Raw genomic sequence first — 23,273 nt, 5'->3', positions numbered from 1 at the left:
TGTCAGCATAGCATTTTTTCAGGCTATCTGATAGATCAGAAGTGTATGGTCATGATCCATTAATATTTCTGGTATAACCTAATGGTAAAAAGGATATAGAGTGTTGATCCTGAGGCATGTCAAATCCCATACCCCACACAGATAAATAGAAGTTTCAATTTCAGAAGAGTCACTACTCTGCTTATAAAAACTATCTTAAACAGTGAACTCAAGTATAATGTGTTTGGAGATTCCTATATAGGCTTTAAAAAGACCATGGCAGGAACACCAAGCACACTTTGAATAAAATACCAAATTTGTGGAGCTATTACATAGGTGTCTAACATGCAGATATGGCTAAAATTGCAGCTGTTATTTGCGCTATACAATCCCACAACTAACAGACCAGAGCAAGGCCTTATAACACTATCAAATTCAGTCGAGAAGCATGGTTGACAAGCAGACAATTAACAGGAAGAAGAGGTTCTGCAATTTCCTATTGTGGTACCCTCTGAATGAAAATGTTTGTTGTCTGAAACCAAATACCCGAGCCCCAGTGGCTGAGGTGGTAGATAATTTTGGGGTTGTTGCCAAATAGAAATTAGATTATTGGTAGAAAATTTGCTTCAAGGAATAAATAAGTACCAGGATTCCAAATGATAAAACTAAGCTTGAAGATGAAAAACATGCTCCAGGATTTTTGATACAACAGATACAGGTACATGATATATGAGGACAATATGAAGGCATTAAAGGAAAACCTTCCAACACTGGGTGGTAGGGTCTTTCAAAGCCTTTGTTTACACAGGTTCTTCCTTCCATTTCACAATTTCTGATGAGAAAGGGAACCTGTTAACTTAGTTCCACTGAAATTCTTCCAAATTCATTAACTTGTGACTGAATTGATGCTAAATTGATGCTCCATCTGGCTGGAAAACAAAATGCATTATTTGGAAGAATATGTTTTTTCTTTTTAGGTCGGATGTTCCAGACACAATAATAAAAGCCAATAATTGCATGCTGTACATAACACTGGGGAACATACTGCTCTGTGTTAGTCAGTAACTCTCTTCAATCTATTTGACAAGACATTGATCTGTTGATGGCAGTGACCATTTTTAAAATTTGTTCATGGGATGGGGGTATCGCTGGCTGGGCCAGCATTTTTTGCCCATCCCTAATTGCCCTTCAGAAGGTGGTGGTGAGCTGTCGCCTTGAACTGCTGCGGTCCATGTGGTGTAGGTACACCCACAGTGCTGTTAGGGAGGGAGTTCCAGGATTTTGACCCAGTGACAGAGAAGGAACGGCGATATATTTCTAAGTCAGCATGGTGGGCAGCTTGGAGGGAAACTTTCATATGGCGGTGTTCCCATCAATCTGCTGCCCTTGTTCTTCTAGATGGTAGCGGTCGTGGGTTTGAAAGGTGCTGTCTAAGGAGTCTTGGTCCAATGGTGGCTGATTTAAGGACTTGTTTCACAGTCCTCCTTTTCTGTTTGAAAATTCTGTGTTCTAAAATTTTGATTTAGGGACTTTTACAGAAATTTATAGCAAATGACCCATCAGGTTTAAAATTTGTCTCATCATTGCATAGTTTTATTTTAACAATGATTCCACAGATCTCAATAAGTGGCTAATAGATTGAAAGGATATCATCAGTTCGTGTAATGGTAGGTCTTTATTTCATCAGAGGTGATGACGGAGAAGTTAAAATCATGTTTGATGGACTGGACAGTGTGTACAGATGACTAAAAAGCATCTCACCCACCAGGTCTCGTTTTCTCAACTTTCAAATGTCCAGATTTCCAGGGAGGAGAAAGAAAATGCTTCAAAGACATTCTGAAGGTTTCCTTGAAGCGCGTCAGCAGTGACAGTAGTGACTGGGAGGAGCTTGCTACCAATCGTTCAAAATAGCCACAATTTGTCCATCAAGCTACATCACACTTTGGGTCACAGCATCTTGATGATGAGGCAGAGCGGTTGCAGAGAAGGAATGAAAAAGAATCAAATCCTGCCCTCCGGATCCCACAACCTCACGGGACATCCTGCTCTATGTGCCCAAAAATCTGTGGGGTGAGAATTGGCCTGTTCAGTCACATGAAGACCCATGGAAGAAACCTGCGACGCTGAGTGGATGTTAGCCTTGAATCGAGGGACAGCAATTGACAATGTTTGTCTGTGAGAAGAAATCATCCAGTATTGAAAAGTTCAGGTTGTATTCGTGAAACTGTTGAAGATTAGAGCAATTGACAGAAAGGACAGGAAGTTATATAACCCCATTATTTTATTAACAAGTAAAATGGATATCGAAGACAAAATTTTGTTTCAAATTTCATCACATTAGGTCACCCTTGAATTTTAGGTCACACTCTAGATTTGCACTCTAATTCCAGAGCAAAAATGTATTCATTAATAACTCACCGACTTCACCAAAAGCGTAAGTTGCATTTTATTTTTAACTGGATGCAGTACTCCAGTGTAGTCTAAGCAGGACCTGTAAATGACAGAATGGTAACCTTTGATTTGTACTGAATGGTTCAATCAATACAACCCTGTTTGCTTTGCTTACGGCTTCTCTGCACTAGTCATCAATTTTGAGCAACCTGTGCCCAATGACAACTAGACCCTTTTGTGTCTCAATTGCTTTCTGTATTGTTCTCTGCAAATTGCAGGTATATCATACGTTAGTCCAACCAAAATGCATCACATTGCATTTATCTGGATTAAGTGCCATTTTTCATTGTTTGGTCCATTAATCTAGCGCAGGCTTGTCTAACCTTTTCGCTCGGGGGGCCACATTTGTATATTTTCCTCACTTGAGGTTCTGATGCGCAAATTTCAGAAAGATGAGGCTTGGCACAACAAAAAACTGAATTTCAAAAACAAAAATTGGTGAGGTTTTTAAGGAAAGAAACAATTGCTGAGCAAAAATACAGCAATGTCAGTGCAATAAATTCTTAAGTGAAAGAAAAGTAATTAATAAAAATGACCAGTGTGTGCGTGTGTGTGTCCGGCTCACTACCAGTCTCAGGGTGCCTACTCAGTCACCTTCATCCATTTTGAGTGGGTGCGTGTGTGTGAGTGAGTGAAAAACCGGAGACTGGGCATAAGGCAGGGTCACACCCCCCAAACTCCCCCCGCCACCCCAATAGACACAACTAGCCACTCACTTGCACTCTTCCCCTTTCCCATATACTCAGTCACTCCCACGCACTCTCACACACACACAATGATACACACTCGCTCCCACATACTCAGCACGACACCTTGTCCTCCCCGGGCCCAATGCAACGTTGCCAGCCCTCGGCCTGACGCGCTTGGCTTCCTGTCTCCGGCCACACCATACCTTTGCTTCCCTCAGCCCAGCAGCCCTCAGCACACTCACCACTGCTGGTGTTTGCTGCAACTCAGTAGTCAGCCTATCAACAGCAAACATGATAGAGAAGCGGCCTGTGATTTGAGGTGCAGTTCCATGCAGAATCTTCCATTGAAACTCACCTGTTTGACCTGAATCTTGAAAACTGGCTCCAGGGGCTGCATAGAGGTATTTCACAGGCTGCATCTGGCCCATGGGCCATATATTGGACCAAGCTTGATCCAGTACATCAAGATCTTTTTGCAGAAGATAGATTTCTTCTACAGAATTAACCCTTGCACATCTTGGTGTCATCAGCAAATTTATTGACCCTACCCTAAACACCACTCTCCCAGTCATTAACAAAAAGAGTGAACTAACACCAATTCTTGGAGGGGGCATCATGAGAGAATGCCTTCAGGTGGGGATGATTCCTAAATCCATCTCATTAATTTCCCAGTGATATTTATGAAGTCATCTATTGTGAAGCTCCTGAAACTCCAGGTAGGCAATGACAATTGTATTTACCTTCATCCGCTAATCTTGCGACTTCAAAGAAACTCAATCAAGATGTGGCCTTGTTTTCCCATAGCTGTTTTGAGTATCTTACAAGGCCTCTTTTCATCAACCCCTGTTGTTGCCTGGCTTTGATTTATCCCCTTTACTTTGAAAATTGGAAGTGCAGGAGCTATTTTCCAATCCAAAGGAATGGTCCCGGACTCAGTTGATGTAATGAAGAAATGGGCAAGTGATTCTCAGAGCACTTGTCCTATCTCCCATTTCCTGACCAGCCTCCCACGTTCTCCTCATACACTTGAGGTCACCCAAAACTCAGCTGTCCAAGTCCCTGCCTGCACCAAGTCCCCGTTTACTCATCACCCCTGAGCTAGTGGACCTACATTGGCACCCAGCTAAGCAATTCCTTGACTTTAAAATTCTCTTCCTTGTTTTCAAGTCCTTGTGTTGTCTTGCCTCTCCTTAGCTCTGTAATCTCCTACTCTGGCCCGATAACCCTCCTGAATAGCTGTGCTCCTCTAATTTTGGCCTGTTGAAAATTTGTGATTTTCATCGATCCCTCATTGATGGCTATGTTTGCAGCTGTCTAGGCCCTAAACTCTGGATTTCCTTTCTAAACATCTCCACCTCTTTACCTCTCTTTCCTCTTTTTTTTAAGACACGCCTTAATCTACCTCTCTGACAAAACTTTTCTTCCCTAACATGCCTTTGTGGCTCTGTGTCAAATTATGCGTCACAGTACTCCAGTGTACAGTACATGACATTGTGTGCCTGAACATGAGCATCATCCATAGGAGAATGGAATGAGGCACAATAATCATTTAACAACTCTGCTAAAACCTGAAAATTAGTTTGAAGCTGTCCTAAAATGCCTTTGTTGCCCTATATAATCTAACTGTTCTGAATCCTGAGATAGCTGCAAAAGTTTTTCCTATTAACAGTGATTGCATAGCTTTTCCAGAGATGTCTTGATTACTCTAATGGTTGCTCTTGCCTCCCTCTGTTGCTTTTGACGTTTGTCACTATTCTCCTGCGAGTTAAATTCCTTAAGCTTATGAAATGCTTTCTGCATCAATCGAATTTGTCTTTGATCATTTCTACTTGACTATTAGGATTTTGTTTTCCCATGTGCCTATCTTTCAACCATAAGGACAAACATGGCTTGGGAAGGAAAAGCTGCAGAGCCTTAACATACCCATTTTAAATTTTCCCAGTTACTATAGAAACCAATTTAAAGGCCCAAATACTAAAAAATCAGAAGACAGTACCACCAAAGTTATAAGGATTTAAAAAAAGCATGCAAACAAAATAATGAATAGATGGTGCTTAATCTGGGTTTAACTGAAGTGTGTTGGCGGAAGGAAAGATTGAAGGAAATGGAGTTAGTTAAATTCCAAAAAACCTTTTATTCAGTTATTCAGGGATTATTTTTAAGTGGCACTGTTATAGGAAGTGCTTCTAGAAATGTAATTGGGAACCAGGCCAACTGGTTCCATCTCACTGCCCTGTTGCTCATGATGCTTCTTATGCCCCTTATTCTTTGTTTCCCTGCAAGTTCCTTACTAACTGCTTGCTGTGCATTCAAAATACAATACTGCAGTGGTGAATAGGTCAGCTTTGGGGCATAGGGTGGGTAAGCTAGCAGCATTTAATGGCATGAGTAAATGCTATATTATAGATGCTAATTAAAGAATTGGGAGAGAAACATTGACTTCTGAATTTGAGGGTTGGAGTGCTCAAGTGCTCTCTTTGTTTCCGGCATTTGCCAATGCCATATTGCATGCTTCCTGATTAACACCTGCTAATATAAAGCCCTGCTTTCTTAATTTGATTACAACCACATGGGACTGATGAAATGTTCAAGTATAAACTAATTTTAACAAAATATTTGGTTTTTTATTTTAATTTCCTAAGTTTTTTTATTTTGACATGCAAAGCATCAAAAATATTGTTAAATTAAAACTTTACTTTCACAAACCAGAATGGAGACGTGGAAAGCCTAAACTCTAATTGATAAACCTATCTGTTAAGTGGTGTCAGCACTTCCTAGTAAACATTTGTCGCCAATATGTAGATAATGTTACATTTGTTAATTAATATGTCGGGACAGAAGTGGCGCCTGAGGGTTTTTCTCAACAAAGCCTGATGGAAGTTCAAGTTTATCATCGAGACGTTTGGGAGCAAATATTCACAGCTAGTTTCTTTTCAGCACCTGGGTGCATGGCAGTTTTCTGCTGTATAAGCTAGTACACTGTCCACATGGGGTTTGTTCCAATGATGTAAATACAGATCCCTATTGGAACCTTGCATTTCTCTCAGGTCACTCCTTGCAAAAGGAGAAAAAGCTGTATTCTAATATTGGAAAGAATCAGAACATACGACACTGTGTTGGAAATGCACAATGGATCTATCATCTGAATGGAAAAGATTATTTTGAACTAAAAATAGAGTGGATGATGCCACCTGCCACATTTTTGCACAGAATCTGCACATTGCAGTATTAAATTTTGCTGTTGGAAGTTAAATACTGGAGATGTTTCTTGAACATGCACAAATTGTTTATTCTCCTAGCAGGAATTTTATTTCCAGCTCGCCCAGCATAAGTTAGAGCATAATTATGAATGGAGTCAGTGTAAATATTAACTTAACTTCCCAAAATTAATCCTTTAATTTGCTAGTCCTACAGAAGGAAAGAAATCACCGCTCTTTAAACATGAAGCAGGTTGAAAGATAGAAAGGTTGATAGCAGATTGAAAGGTTCTTATCTCCTGCGTGTCGTAATCTCTTTTCTCTCTCTCATGCAGCAGAAGTTCTTTGCTCATTGTTTTGTTTTTTAAGTGTTGTAAATCTGAAATATAAACTCAGCTTGCATGGCAGAACCTTCCTTATCTGGAAGAGAAATAGCACGTCAATGTGTTTGTCTGTATGTTGCAATGCAGCTTCTTTTCAGCCTTGATGATTTCAATCTCCATCTCAGCTCCATACATATGAACACGTGAATTAGGAACAGGAGTAGGGCACTTAGCCCTTTGTGCCTGCTCCGCCATTCAATAAGATCTTTACATTCAATCTGATTGTAACCTCAACCCCACGTTCCTGCCTACCTCTGATGACCTTTCACCCCCCTTGTTAATCAACAATCTATCTAGCTCTGCCTTTAAAAATATTCAAAGACTCTCTTCCTGAAAAGGAGGTGGAAGCATAGTTCCAATGACCCTCTGAGAGAAAAAATTCTCATCTCTGTATTACATGAGCGACCTCTTATTTTTAAACAGTGGCCCCTAGTTCCATATTCTCCCACAAGAGGAAAGATCCTCTCCACATCCACCCTGTCAAGATCCCTCGTGATCTTATATGTTTCAATCAAGTTGCCTCTTACTCTTCTAAACTCCAGTAGATACAAGCCTAACCTGTCCAACCTTTCCTCACAAGACAACCTGCTCATTCCTGGTATTCGCCTAGTAGAGTTCTCTGAACTGCTTCTAACACATTTACATCTTTCCTTAAATAAGGAGACCAGTACTGTACACAGTACTCCAGACGTGGTCTGACCAGTGCCTTGTACGACTGACGCATAACCTTCCTACTTTTGTAATCAATTCCCCTCACAATAAACGATAACATTCTATTGGTTTTTTCCCATCACTTGCTGTACCTGCATATTAACCTTTTGTGATTGATGCACAAGGACACCCAGACACCTCTGAATCTCAGAGCTCTGCAATCTCTCACTGCTAAGATAATCTTTTTTATTCTTTCTGCCAAAATGGACAATTTTACTTTTTGTCCACATTATACTGCATTTTCCAGACCTTTACCCACTCACTTAACTTGTCTATGTCACTTTGTAGGCTCCTGATGTCCTCTTCACAATTTACTTTCTGAACTATCGTTTCATCGGCAAATTTAGCAACCATTCCTTTGGTCCCTTCATCCAAGTAATTTATATAAATAGTAAAATGTTGAGTCCCCAGCATTGATCCTTGTGGTACACCACTTGTCACATCCAGCCAACCAGAAAAATACCCATTTGTGCCAGCTCTCTGCTTTCTGTTAGCTAGCCAATCTTCTATCCATGCCAATATGTTACCCTTTATACCATGAGCTTTTATTTTCTGCAATAACTGTTGGTGAGGCACTTTATCAAATGCTTCCTGGAAATCTAAATACAGTACATCCACCAGTTCCCTTTTATCAACACACATGACTCCTTTGAAGAACTCCAATAAATTGGTTAAACATGACTTCCTTTTCACAAACCATGTTGACTCTACCTGATTACCTTGAATTTTTCGAAGTGCCCTGCTATAACATATTTAATAATAGCTCGTAATATTTTCCCTGTGACAGATATTAGGTTAATGGTCTGCAGTTTGCTGCTTTCTCCCTCCCCATTTGAATAAAGGAGTTACATTTGCTATTTTCCAATCTAGTAGAACCTTTCCCAAATCTAGGGAATTTTGGAAAATTAAAACCATTGCATCAGTTATCTCACTAGCCACTTTTTCGAAGATCTTAGGGTGAAGTCCATTCGGCCGCAGGGATTTGTCAGCCTGCAGCCCCAACAATTTGCTCAATGCTATTTCCCTGGTGATTGTAGTTTTCCTGAGTTCCTCCCTCCCTTCCATTTCCTGATTTACAACTACTTCTGGGATGTTACTTATCCTCTATAGTGAAGACCAAAGCAAAAACCTGTTCAATTCATCTGCTATCTTCCAACTTTCCATTATCAATTCCCTAGATGCACTTCCTACAGGACCAATGCTTACTTTGATAATTCTCTTCTTATTTAAGTATCTATAGAAACTCTTGCTCCCTGACTTTATATTACTAGCTAGCTTTCTCTCGTACTCTAATTTTTCCCTCCTTATTAATCCTTTTGTCATTCTTTGCTGTTCTTTATTTTCTATCCAGTCTTCTGACCTGCCACCCTATCTCCCAAATCTTGTTCCTACAAATAAACTTTCCAATAAGCCTAACAAATTTGATTGAATTTTTTGAGGAGGTGACCAGGTGTGTAGATGAGGGCAGTGCAGTTGCTGTGGTTTATATAGATTTCAGCAAAGCCTTTGACAAGGTCCCACGTGGGAGACTTATAAAGAAGGCAAATGCACATGGGATACAGGGTAATTTAATAAGGTGGATTCAAAATTGGCTTAGTTGTAGGAGGCAGAGGGTGATGACAGAAGGATGCTTTAGTGACTGGAAGCCAGTGTCCAGTGGCACACCACAGGGATCTGTGCTCGGTCCCCTATTATTTGTCATTTATATAAACAACATAGGTGACTGTGTGGGGGGTAGGATTAGTAAATTTGCGGATGACACAAAGATTGGCCGGGTGGTTAACAGTGAGGTTGAGTGTCTTGAGCTACAGGAAGATATAGACGGGACGATCAAATGGGCAGATAGGTGGCAAATGGAATTTAACCCTGAAAAGTGTGAGGTGATACACTTTGGAAGGAGTAACTTGACAAGGAAGTATTCAATGAATGGCACAGCACTAGGAAGTTCTGAGGAACAAAGGGACCTTGGCGTGTGTGTCCATAGATCTCTGAAGGCAGAGAGGCATGTTAGTGGGGGGTGAAAAAGGCATATGGGACACTTGCCTGTATCAATCGAGGCATAGATTACAAAAGTAGGGAGGTGATGTTGGAGTTGTATAGAACCTTAGTGAGGCCACAGTTGGAGTACTGTGTGCATTTCTGGTCGCCACATTATAGGAAGGATGTGATTGCACTGGTGGGGGTGCAGAGGAGATTCATCAGGATGTTGCCTGGGATGAAACATTTAAGTTAGGAAGAAAGGTTGGATAGACTTGGGTTGTTTTCGTTGGAGCAGAGAAGACTGAGGGGCGACCTGATCGAGGTGTACAAGATTATGAGGGGCATGCACAGGGTGGATAGGGAGCAGCTGTTCCTCTTAGTTGAAGGGTCAGTCACAATGGGGCAAAAGTTCAAGGTGAGGGGCAGGAGGTTTAGGGGGGATGTGAGGAAAAGCTTTTTTACCCAGAGGGTGGTGACAGTCTGGAGTGCACTGCCTGGGAGGGTGGTGGAGGCGGGTTGCCTCACATCCTTTAAAAAGTACCTGGGTGAGCACTTGGCATGTCATAACATTTGAAGGCTATGGGCCAAGTGCTGGTAAATGGGATCAGGTAGGTAGGTCAGGTGTTTCTCACGTGTTGGTGCAGACTTGATGGGCCAAAGAGCCTCTCCTGCACTGTGATTCCGATTCTGAGATTCTGTGGACACATATACATGGCCCACTTTACTTTGCCATTCTCCTTGGCCTCTCCCCTCATATCATCTCAATCACTGATGGGCCATTTTCAGCCATTCTGCATTTCCCCTGGCAGAAACTCACTTTCAAACTCTCTTTTGCCTAACCTTTGGCCCACCCTTTGCCATGATACTTCTGCAGCCATTGACTATCCCCTCACCTCTACCTCTTCACACTTAACCTTAGCAAAACCTTCAACTAACTTCCCATTCTGGTTGTTCCCTCTGGTATCATCACTCCAGGTCCAACAGATGCAGATGTGTGTGGCAGACAACTGGTTTAACAATCATTAGATCTGACTGGATCACAGCAAGCACAATTGGGTGTCTCATTCAGTCCCATAACTGCCCATTACTGCAGGATCATTCTGCGAGCAAAAATAACCCCTGTCTTTTCTCCAGTATCAATTATCTCCTTAAACCCCTGTCTCCTGTCCCCACTATGCTCTCCTCCAACAAATGCTAGGAGTTCATGAGTTTCTTTGTCACCAAGATTGAGACCATTTGTTCAGCTTTTGCTGTCTCCACCCACCACACACACACAAACACACACACACACACCCACCCCCACCCCCAGCCATAAACCATATCTTTCTCCCTTTTCTCTTAGTTCTGCTCATTCCCTCTCCATGCTTACCTTTCTCCCTTCGGCATATTTCCGATAAACTACTGTCCACCCAATTTCCCTGCCTGAACCCCATAATAGCTGATGTTATAAAAAGCTCCCTCTCCTGTGGTACCTCTCTTTCAAAACTGTTAACATCACACTTAATAATATTATTGCCTCTCAAATCCATGCCCATCTTTTCCTGCAAACCGTCTATCAATGCTAATATGTTACCCCTTATTATGTAGTAACTTTTGATATGGCACCTCATCAAATGCCTTTTGGTAATCTAAATACACCACATCTACAGGTTGCCCATTATCCATGTCCTGCTGTAAGCTCATTAATAATAGATTCTAGCATTTTCCCTATGACAGATATTAAATTAACTGGCCTGTAGTTTCCTCCTTTCTGTCTCCATTCTTTCTTGAATAGAGGAGTTACATTTACTATTTTCCAATCTGATGGGATCTTTCCAGAATCTAGGAGCTTTGGAAATTACAACCAATTCTACTATCTTTTCAGCCACTTTTTTAAGACCCTAGGATGAAGTCCATCAGACCTGGCTACTTGTCAGTCTTTAGTTCTAACTATTTTCTTGCTACCCTTTCCCTGAAGGTTGTAATTGTTTTAAGTGCCTCTCTCCCTTTCACCTCTTGATTTACAATTATATCTGGAATGTTATTTGTGTCTTCCACAGGGAAGACAAACACAAAATATCTGTTCAGTATTTTGCCATTTGCTTACTTCTCATCATTACTTCCCCAAACTCACTTTCTAGAGGATGAATGCTCACTTTAGATATTCATTTCCTTTTTCAAATATTTGTAGAAACTTTGTTTTTTTATATTTCTAGCTGGCTTTCTCTCATACTCTAATTTCATCCTCATTATTTTTTGTCATTCTTTGTTACTTTTTAAATATTCTATCCAATCTTCAGACTTGCCACTAATCTTTGTGGAATTGTACATTTTATTTCGATGTGACACTTTCCTTAACTTCCTTAGTTAACCACAGTTGATGCCTCCTTTTCCTATAGTCTGTCTTTCTCACTGGAATGTATTTTTACTGAGTGCTATGAAATATATCCTTTAATGTCTGACACTGCTTCTCTACTGGCTTACTGCTAACTTAATTTCCCAGTTTACAGTTGCCAGCTCTGTCTTCATACCCCTATAATTGGGTATTTAATTTTAAAACACTAGCCTTCAACCCACTCTTCTTTCCCTCAAACTGAATGCGAAACTCAATCATGTTATCACTGCAATCTAGAGGTTCCTTTACTATGAGGTTATTAATTTGTCCTGTCCTGTGGCACATTGTCAGGTTTGGAATAGCCTCCTTGCTGGTTGGCTCCAGAATGTGCTGCTCTAAGAAACTATCCCAAAAATGCTCTTAAACTCATCTCCCTGGCTCCGTTTGCCAATCTGATTTGTCCAATCTGTATGTAGATTAAAATCACCTTTGATTATTGCCGCATCTTTTTGCAAGCCCCCATTATGTCTTCCTGTATTCTCTGTCCTAGAGTGTGGTTACTGGTAGGGGGCCTATAAACCACTCCTAAAAGTGACTTCCTTCATTTATTATTTCTTAACTTTACCCAAACTAATTCTACATCATGATCTTTAGAATTATGGTCATCTCTCTCTATTGTACTAATGTCATCCTTAATTAACGGAGCTACCCCACCTCCTTTTCCTAGCTTCCTGTTATTCCAAAATGTCAGGTCGCCTTGAATATTTTTGGTCCCACCCAGCTTTGGTCATCTTATAGCTACATCTCTGTAATAGCTATCAGATCATACGTATTTATTTGGGTTTGAGCTGACAATTCATCTGTTCTGTTATGAATGCTAGGGGCATTCAAATACAGAGCCTTTAGTTCTGTCTTTTTACTATTTTTGCAACCTCTGGCTTTATCTGCTGACTCACTGTTAAGTTTGAGCGCAATGTCCCTTCTGTCATGCTCTTATTATCATTTCCATTATTTCTATCTTGTCTTCTTGCCTTGTCTTCTCTCTTTAATTTAACACAACTCCCTTCGCATGATTCCTTACCCCACTATTTAGTTTAAAGCCCCCTCTACCATCCTTGTTCTATGACTTGCCAGTCCCATCACAGTTCAGTTGAAGACTGTCCCAACAGTGCAGCTCCCAATTTCCCCACTACTGGTGCCAGTGCCCCATGAATCAAAACCCATTTCCACACACCAATCTTTGAGTCACAGATTCAACTCTCTAATCTTCCTTACCCTATGCCAATTTTCTTGTGGCTCAGATAATAGTCCAGAGATGATTACCTTTTAGGTCCTAATTTTAATTTAGCCCCTAGCCGCTTATACTCCCTCAGCAGATCTCTTTTTCCTCATGCTATCTATGTCATTGGTACCTACATGTACCATGACATCTGGATTATTTCTCCCCGTCCCGCTGCAAGTTCCTCTCCAGCCCTGAGCTGATGTACCAAACTCTGGCACTGGGCAGGCAACACAGCTTCTGGACTCTCTCACTCACAGCTGCAGAGAACTGTGTTTATCCCCCTGACTATACTGTCCCCTCCTATCACTACATTGCTATTTGCTCCCTGCTTGAATGGCATCCTATACCAAGGTGCTGCCCTTAATCCACCCTTCAGCTCCTAGTTTTATCCTTACAAGCTGCAAGAACCTCGAACGTGTTGGCCAATGGCCAATGCTGAGGCTCCACCACTTCTACCTTCTCGATCCCCATACCCACCCCTCTCACAATCACACCCTCCTGTCCCTAACCATGGACCAAATCAGACGACCCTAGCTGAAGGGGTGTGACTAACTTCTGGAGCAAAGTATCCTGGTAACTTCCCCTCTCCTTGATGCATTGCACCTTCCACAGCTGGGCCTCCACCTCATTAATGCTTGAGCCAAAGTTCCTCGAGCAGCCACTTACACAGCAGACATGTTTACTGTGGATCATGTTGGTGGCAAGGAGCACCCACCTACTGCAGCTGCAATACATCACCTGCCCTGCCATTTTTATTGTATTTTAATGAACAAAGTTTTAACTTATATTTTAATGCCTCTAGTCCTTCTGGTGCTTATATTAATATTTCAATAAATGTTCTAATTACCCTTATTGAAATTCCCTGGTTTAGTTTGAGATAAATAGGTGATTGGCTGGTGAGTATTTCCTATCTGCTTCCCTGTGACTTTTTTTCTTCCGAAACGCGGCTCTGACTAGCTCCTGGTTACGGATGGTGGTGGTCCTGCTCTCTACTCTGAAGTCTCGGTGCTTTATGTCCTGCTCTCTGATCTTAAGTCTTGCTGCTTAATGCCCCCTGGCCTCGCTCTGATCTGAAGTGTTGCTTCTTTATGCTTGCTTGTCTCATTTGGTTCAGTGTCTGTTGATTTGTGATCCTTGCTAGGATTTGGGTCCATAAATGATGCATCTTGTTGGAGTGAGCAATCACTATGTTGGAACCTATTGGCTGATGGGAGACATTGAAAGCACCTTCAAACATTCTCATCTGGCATCTAAACAGTTGCAAGGGGTCACTGAAAAGTGTGTAGGATTACACTTTGCTCCCCCATTGAGGTCCAACTTATTTCCCTAGGCAAGAGACGTTAACTCAAGAGAGACCTTGGGCAGGATTATTAGACCCCCCAATGAGGGTGAGTGCAGAGGTGTGCCGAGGTTGGCAGGGGCAAAATTTGTGCCGTCAGTTGATCTGGTTCACTGACACCAACCTGCGCCCCCCCCCCACCCCCACCACCAAACCATTTTCCCAGCTGAAGGATTGGGGGAGGGGCTGGGATTGCTAGGGCTCTCAGTTGCAAGCAGTGAGTAGTCAATAAAGGCTATTTTAAAGGTCACAAGGCCTATTGTCAGAGGCTGGCTGCAGTTTTCCAGTCGCCTTGTGGGCTCCCCCTGAGGCATTGGGGACTAGGCTAGCTGCCTGGAGGTGGCATCTGAGAGCCATCGCCCTCACCGCCGACCTGACAACTGCTGCTCCCCCTCCAAAATGGATTTTGAGGACATTTTGAACTTTAATGTTAGAGAGAGGATACCTCAAAATGGAGGGACCCTCCGGGACCCTCCCTCCCTCTCTTGCCTGAACTGCATGCTGCTGCTTCAGTGCTGCAGTGCCTCCTATTGGCCACCCAGCTTTGTGAACTTGCCCACCCCCCCCTTAATTGGATGACAAGCTTGCCCTCTGGCCACTAATTGGCCAGTTCCGGAAAAAAATCACTGCTGGGTGACTGTTTGTTTCCCCCACTGTTCCCCGCCTTTGACCTTGCTGGGTTCAATTTACAATGTTGCTGGCTCACAACCACAGTGTCTGCTGCAATTACAGGCTGAGAAACCTGGGAATAACATCTTGTATAGCATTAAACAAAAGAAAATCATTATACATGCAAGACTGTATTCACACATTTTGAAACCAGTGTTTACATGGAGTGCACAGTGAGGAAGCTGATCAGTCATTTTTTTTTTATGTAGTGGTTCCTATGAAGGGGTGAGTTGCACAGGTTAATCAAGTAATTAATGTACATTAGTGGGCAGATTGTGTTCAAACTTTCGTCTTTTGAAGCCACATACATACTTGGGGGCGATGGCTGATGTTTTATCATTTATAGGACTTTTCAATTTTTCTTAGAAAATGATAAAAATTAAGCTTAGTATTTAAATATTACTCTACTCTAGTTTGACATCACTTTCATCTTGCTGCATAAACAGGTACTCTACAGGCAAACTGGGTACTGTGATTGCTAGTGCTGCAAGAGTTTTTAAGACTCTTAATTGTATTTTTTTTAATTACATGCTCATAATTAAGTATTGCAATAGGATATCTCTAAGGAGCAAATCTCTTCAGTTATTAATGCAGGTTGCACTGATTTTTGCCATTTCTCAGTTAGATAGTATAACAGTACTATTTATTGTGATGCAATTGAGTGGATACCTAAATCACAGGTAGATAATAAGGGTTTAAGAGTTGTACTTGCCCATAAGCCATGTTACCCTGAATTTCAGGGAGGGTAACTCCCAGTGCATACATTTGAAAATAAAATGTGCAATTTATATTTCAGACCTGAAAATCATAGAAAATGTTTTGAAGCTTAATTTAATTCTAGCAGAATGAGCAATAACCTTGTAATCTCCTTTTCCCCTGAGCACTGATTTTTTTTCATTAGAAATAATAAATGGCATTGGGTTGTATCTACCCCAGACTCAAAATAAAAATTGTGATATTAATTTATGAATGCGTAAGAGAAAAAAGGTTACAATGCAAGGTTAAAGTGCAATCAAGGGCAGTGTAAAGCATGGAACCCTGCAGTTTTGCATGGTTCACTGTTGTGGCAGCCAATCCCCCATGGTACAGGCAAGGAGAGGCAATCCATAAAGCATGTTGGAGGTCATGGCCCTTCACCTCCATTTTTTGTTTTTAAACAAGTCTGACATTTGAAAGCAGCTTTTGCTTCTCTTTTTTTTATCAGTGCATCTTCACGCTATGTGCTGAAGGTGCAGGGAAAATACCTTGACTGGGGTGGTTTTGTTCGGTACTTTTGCTGCCACATGCATGCATCCTTGCCCATAGCGGACAACAAGAGAATTTTTTCAGTTTCGGGTCTGCAGTAGATACTCGCTTACATCCAATGATGTTGAACTGAGAAAATATCACACCCCTAAGATCAGAAGTTTACCTTTTATTGACCAATATGTAGCTGTACGCTAGCATGAAGTAGGTTGTAACAATGGCAATCCCTTGTTATAAGAGATTATGGTATGCGGTTCAGATGTGACATCTGGTGCGTTATTCAAATCTTCTCAAAGGCAGATGATGAACACTTAAAGACCATGTTATGAATCAACTTGCTGTGCTATGTTTTGTGTATGTTAAGGAACAGAGTATTACAGTGAATTACAACTTTGTTATTTCCTGCGTATCAAATGTTACAATAGTTCCCTGCTCTTTTTAGAGGGCTAAATGTAATTCTTAACCAACAATCAAGCTGAAGGAGACATTTTTTTTCTCTTCGGGTCATACTTCCTTACTGGATCTTGTACACTAAGGATAGAGTTTCTGCTTTGGGCACATTGGCAATCTGGATGCAAATTGAAATTTCGCTGGTTTTCCAAAGGGAAGTTCTGGTTAAGTTTCCATTCCCATGTATTCGCATATTGCCAAAATCTTCCATGAGAGAGCACGCTCGCGCAGTATAATACAAAGTATATTTTTGAAAAATAAATTTATTTATTTATTTAAAAGCAGTTAATACAGCTGAAAATGAATTAATTATGAAAAATAAGCATTTTAATTCGAGTGACCTCATTTAAATCACTGAAAATGACTTTTTAAGAAAAAAATACAAAACAATTTACTAATTTGATGTTCACTGGTCAGTTTTTTAGTAAATTAAATAACTTTTACTACTTAAAATGAAGTTTTTTTGCTTATTTTTTATTCGTTCATGGGATGTGGGCATCACTGGCTAGGCCAGGCCTAGCAAGGCCAGCATTTATTGCCCGTCCCTAATTGCCCTTGTTCAGAGGGCATTTAAGAGTCAACCACATTGCTGTGGGTCGGGAGTCACATGAATGCCAGATCAGGTAAGGACAGCAGATTTCCTTCCCTAAAGGACATTTGTGAACCAGATGGGTTTTTACAACAATCAACAATGGTTTCATGGTCATCATTAGACTTATAATTCCAGATTTTTATTGAATTCAAATTTCACCATCTGCCGTGGCGGGATTCGAACCTAGGTCCCCAGAGCGTTACCCTGGGTCTCTGGATTACTAGTCCAGCCATAATACCACTATGCCATCGCCTCCCCTTAAAAAAAGATAAAAATTTTTACTTCGGGCTCCCCAGGACACTCAGCTAAGAGCATCAAGGGAGCGCCAAGAGGCAGGGGCTGTGACAGGCGGTAGCTCGTCTCGCATTTTCCCAAAAAAAAAGCTTAATTTTAAGAGCCTCTCCAAAGGGTGAAAATGGATGCAATTTGCAGAAACTTGCCGAGCTGGGTAATTCCAACTGGGGAGAGTTGTGGCCAAATTTTGAAAGATGACTGCTTCTGGCACACTGGCCCAGACCTTCTGGTCTCCGATGCGATGTGGTGGAGGTCTCCTTGGAAATCCCCATGCGCTGACTGCACAGGAATTGCATGGGAAGTTTTAACTTCCATTGGGCAATTCCCCCAAGTCTGAAACCGTTTGAAACTGAGTTAGAGTCAAAGGCTTTGGATGGTTCCGACTTAATTAGCAGAATTATTACGCTGGTAAAGTTAGAAGGATTAAAACCAGTTCTAACTGCTGGGTAACTATACTCCCCACTGCCATGGGAAGTAATGGAAACTCAAGCCCTACATGTTTCTTTTTCTTCCTAGCTGGATGAAACTCTCTCCCACCTTTCTGTTTGGGATTGTTCTTCTGCCAATTGAGTCGGCTGTCACCATCCCAAATAAGGAATTCTGGAAACTAGGACATTCTAAAGTTTTGTGTGAATGCTTACAGGAATCTTTTTAACAAACCTCTGTTGTCTCGGGCCATCTGAATAAGTGCTTTATTTCAATCTAATCTGCATTTGCCAGAACCTCTATCTGGTGGATTTAACCTCTTTATTATATTTTAAAATAAAATAGTCAATTGACAAAACACTTTCATCGACCAATAATCAGAAAGACAAATCTTTTGCAAATCATGAACATGGCTTGTAAATAATTGTGTAGGCAAGCTTCAAAACTCAATTTCTGAAGCTGAGTGGCAAGATATTGTTTTTATTCTGCATGGAAGGTTGCTAAATCAGCCTATATAGACCAACTCAGCATCAACAGAAGCCGACTCAATTAATGTTGCAGTTCTAGTTGGAAGCAGCTCAGTAATTTGGAAAGGGCATGAGAGATATCACGATCCACAAGATCAAAGTTGTAGTTTTTGGATTTGTTCATAACTTTCAGCGCTACCTGATTTTTAAATCAAAATCTAATTCATCAGTTGCAAGTAAATGGTTACGGCTATAGAGGGTTTATATGTGTCTTCGTGGAGTGAAGCCATAGTTAAATGGATGATATGACCAAAGCTTTCAGATTATGGAGGGTTATGATACAGTAAGTAGTGATGGTTTGTTTCACTGGCCAGGGATTAGTAATAAGGTCATTTAAGGTGGTAAGACTTAAAGGGGAAAGTAGAAGTATGAGATTTTCAGGCAGTGGTGGGTTCGAAAATGGAATTCTTCGCTGTTGAAGCATCATCCATAAATAATTTTAGAAGTAAATTGGGGAGGGGGACGCAGAAGAGTTGGACAAACTGTGGAGAAAAATGACTGTCCAGACAACACATTTCTGTGCTTTAATATGCTGTGATACTTTGAAATACAGATATTTTATGGGTCAGATGACAGCTTTTAAAATAAATCTAAGCACCTTACACCAGGGAGCAGTTATCCCCCAGCACCTGGGGCTGGCATCCAGTTAATTCACTCCAAGTGACATGAAAGAAATACTCACAGCCACTGGGTGTCTCAAAACTCTTTACAGTCAATGAAGTACTTTTGAAGTGTGGTCACTGTTGTAATGTAGGAAACATGGCAGCCAATTTACGAACAGCAAGATCCCACTGCAGCATTGTAGCAAGACCAGATAATCTGTTTCTTGTGATGTTGTCTGAAAGATAAATATTGGCCAGAGCACAGCAGAAACTTGCTTGGTCATCTTCCAAATAGTGCCATGTGATCTTTTATGCCTACATGAGAGGTTAGATGGTTTAACATCATGTCCAAAAGATGGCACCTCTGATAATGCAGTACCCCCTCAGTACTACACTGGAGTGTCAGTCCAGATTTTTGTCGTCAAGTTCTGGAGTGGGACTTGAACTTGGAGTCTTCTGACTCAAGCATGAGTGCTACTAATGAAGCCACAGCTGGATCAACATCTATCAAATGTCTTTGGCGGAGTGAATTTGTATACTGTATGTCTGAACAATACAAGGCAGGCAATCTCTGAGTTAGCTGATCTGACTGGATCATTTGGCCTCAACATTGCTAGGTTATGGAGAAGAAGAAATGGTTCTTGCTCCTTTTCACTCTCCAGTGAGCCCTGCTGGAAATGCTCGAGGTCAAGATACGGAATGAAATAAGATTGAGTTCAGCTGTAATGCCCCTCGCAATCGAATATCCTGGTGACACTTCCTGTCAAGATGGGCGTGAGTACTTGCTGTATAGGATTGCTTTGTGGCTATGCGTGGTGACATCCATGAAGCTATGCTCATCTAATTGCAGGCGGGGAAGGTTGAATGGCTGGCACTTTTTGTCTCACCAGCACCAAGGAATTATTTCATTTAGTCAAGATTATTGGAAGCAATTTGCTGTTGTAGAATTATCCCCCAGCAAACAGTCCCATTGCTTTGAGAGAAACAATGGTGGTGGAGGGGGGGTGGGGGACTGGCCCAGTAAATGTATTCAGAATTAACTTAGTAAATTCTGTGATGCAACTCTATTGATTCTTGGGTAAGTATGGAATCACACTCAGCAACTTTTGGATCTTGGTGCTCTTCTGTCAAAGTGCAGACTCCCGAATTTGCTGTCAGTTTCAGTGAGAGAATGATGGCAAACAGTTGCTGACAGTTCCGCTGTTGTTGCCATCACAAGATCCATGCCAGTATTTTTCCCATTTCCAAATTAGCTGCTGAGGCACAAGCAGAGAAAATGGATTAGCAGAGAGAAATTGAGGTCGATTCATCAAATCCGAGAGCGCAGAAGGAGGCCATTTCGCCCATCATGTCTGTATTGGCTCTTTGAAAGAATTATCCAGTTAGTCCCACACTTTTTCCATAGCCCTGCAGATTTCTGCTTTTCAAATGCATTCCTTTCCCATTTGGAAGATGCAATTGAGTCTGCATCTATGCAAAATGACACATGGCTATCATTGTGCTATTAAAATTGTGTAGTCAATACCATTATATTTGATGATTACTTTGTTGTCCCTGTGCATTCTCTCCTGCGTAGCCTGCCTCATACCATGCATTATTGTAAATATGACAGTGGACCTACGCTTTTCTTTTGTGGTGGTCAATATTCTCCACGTTTTTGAGCTGCTGTGTGCTTGATTTGTGCAAATACACCAAACATGCGTAACAAGAACTTATTTATAAAAGGAAATGTTAAAAATTACTACTTGGCTTCAATGCATGTGAAGTTGGAAATTGGTGTGAAGTGCTAGACATCTCCCATTGGCAGTACTACAATAGCGTAAGATCACTGAAATATAGCTTGCATGGAGTGGTTTTCCATCTGCATTATCTCTTAGGCAGCCACAACTCCAGGTTAAAGCCACATTCGTCATTTAATGAAATGAGCAGATGAAATCAATCCAGAATAACCCCAGCGGTTGTAACTGAACAGTGACACTAATTTGGGGTTTGCCCCCGGCCCCCCGTAAATTAGATGAGAGTATATTGCAATACATTCTAGTTATTTTAAGAACGGGAAAATAATCGCAACAAAGCATGATTTTCTGCCTTGGTGTTTGATGCAAATACTTTTGCCAACTCATGGAGAATGGCATTAACTGGCGATAACATACTAAAATTCGGCACCAAGTCGTTTATTTTGTTTCTATTTCATTGGACATTTTGGTCCCTGTTCGAAAGGGAACTAAGCAGATAAACTGCTTCAACTCAATCCACCTACCAAATCCTTCATAGCAAAGCTAGTGGTTTCAATGCCTTCAACATTTTTCTCTCACACACTAATAACTGAAGCAGAGTGCCCAGCCGATTGTGCTGTCCCCTACTCTCTCTCTCTCTCCAACACAAATTGATTTATTCGTGATTTTCCAGTAGTAACTAACATGCTTGTGGCTTTTTACAAAAAAAAATCCACTGGCACAGAAGAGTTTTTGCACTGAAGAATTCCACCAAATTATAATGCGATGGCTGATCTTTCTTTTAATCACCTGCAGTGCCATATTTCATCTCCAGAAATGCGGACTAACCTGGTTGGATGCTGACAGGACGCCTGGGAGGGGCTTGTCCTGATGCAGCATGCACATATGACAGCAGCAGCAGCCGTCACATACTTACCCCCCTGTTTTACTGAGTCTCCACAGGCTGCTAATGCAGCAGTGCACTTCTTCCAAGTACTGATCAGGCGTGCCCACTTTCCCCGGCGACCGTTTTTGAGATTCTGCAGCAGGACTCGAGCAGATTCTGCACGGGAGTTTTATTTTGGGGGAGTGCCTGGCTGAAGGATTGACTTTTTTTTAAACTGCAGAAGTGATCCAGTAACTGTGACAAGCCCCCTCTTCAATAGACCACCTTTTGCTTGAATTTCTTTTTTTTTTGACACTCACTTTAGTGGGAGCTATTTTCCTCTCCCCACCTTCCCCCCCCCACCCCTCTCTCTCTCTCTCTTTCCTTTTTGTAAAGCTGTGTTGCATCACTGAACTACATTATGCTGTGCTCCACACCCCTCGCCTTTCTCCACCTCTGCTAGGCAGTGGGAGTATGGATGCTGCTGTTGTGACGACCTCTCCTGCTTCTTTTAGTCCACTGCGGTTCGGCATGCCGACTAATCCTGCTGTCAATGGGCGAGGACATTGATACACGAAAAATCAACAACAGCTTTCTCCGAGACCATAACTATGTGACAGAAGGTATTGTTTCTTCAAAATAAAATCCCTTCCCATCATCTCCACTTCAGGTGGTAATTTAGAATGTGTGTAAGTGCTTTGCTGAAATCTGAGAGAATTGCAGCAGAATGAGCGAAGTCATGCCTCGAATACCTTATCAGGTCAGAAATGAAGTAATGAGTCAGCAGTTTTTCTTCAAGTACGTTCCCAAGTGTGAAGGTTTACGCATGTTCTGGGCTATGTAACGAAAAAAATGAGCTTTGAAATAAACAATGATTGGAAGTAATATTGGCTTCCTCCCGGTTTCAGTTTAAGGGTGTTAAAAATATATATATATAATCATTTGAGATGTGGCCTCATCCTTTATTCTGGGGGAAAAAAAACTAAGAGCAGGAACAGTTCCTCCCAATGGCAAACTTGAAAATGTGTACATGCTAGAGATTTTTTTCTTAATCTCTCAATCTGCAAAAGTCTAAATGCCAGTGTTTTGGCCCACATGAAAGATCCTTCTCCACTTTCACAATTTGATTGTACCTTTTATTCATTTTGGTTGGTTCCACACACAGGAAAGGGTCTGGCTCCAGCAGAACATAACTAGAGATTTTCAAGACTGCAGCATTTCAGTGTATGACTTGTTTTGTGGCGCTTGTGGCATGTTCCAGAAAATGATGTGAAATGTTGAAATACAAAATTGTTGCCTTGCAGATGTGCAACAGGGCTGCTTCAGTGTCAAAAAAAAAAGCTGTTTTTGTTTTCTGATTGTGCAAATTTGCTGCAAACATGCTATGCATTATCATCTTGCATTGAATGACCCAAAAGGCAGTGGTGTCGTGTGTGGTGGCATTGTATATTGAGACTCGCTTAATTGAATGGTGAACAAGGTTTCACACGTGGAGAGTTTTTGATCTCTGTTGTGCCATTACGGAGAGGTGAAACGTGCTGG

General features: G+C 41.4%; 1 protein-coding gene across 4 annotated transcripts in view; it reads left to right on the top strand.

Moving 5' to 3' along the window:
- The window catches only part of LOC121282937 (serine/threonine-protein phosphatase 2A 55 kDa regulatory subunit B gamma isoform), a 339,135-nt gene that overhangs the window by 106,730 nt on the left and 209,132 nt on the right, over window positions 1-23,273 (top strand). The window contains exon 1 of one of the 4 annotated variants that reach the window (XM_041196771.1): window positions 22,206-22,354. The exons of 2 other annotated variants lie outside the window; for them this stretch is intronic. In XM_041196771.1, coding sequence (XP_041052705.1) covers window positions 22,285-22,354 — 70 coding nt within the window. In that variant the 5' untranslated portion in view covers window positions 22,206-22,284. Of the gene's footprint in view, window positions 1-22,205; window positions 22,355-23,273 lie in introns of those variants that run through there. One more of the 4 variants, XM_041196789.1, reaches the window with a different exon arrangement.

The sequence above is a fragment of the Carcharodon carcharias genome, chromosome 1 (assembly GCF_017639515.1).
Source record: "Carcharodon carcharias isolate sCarCar2 chromosome 1, sCarCar2.pri, whole genome shotgun sequence".
NCBI classification, from domain to species: Eukaryota; Metazoa; Chordata; class Chondrichthyes; order Lamniformes; family Lamnidae; genus Carcharodon; species Carcharodon carcharias.
This window is presented reverse-complemented; position numbering and strand designations above follow the sequence as displayed.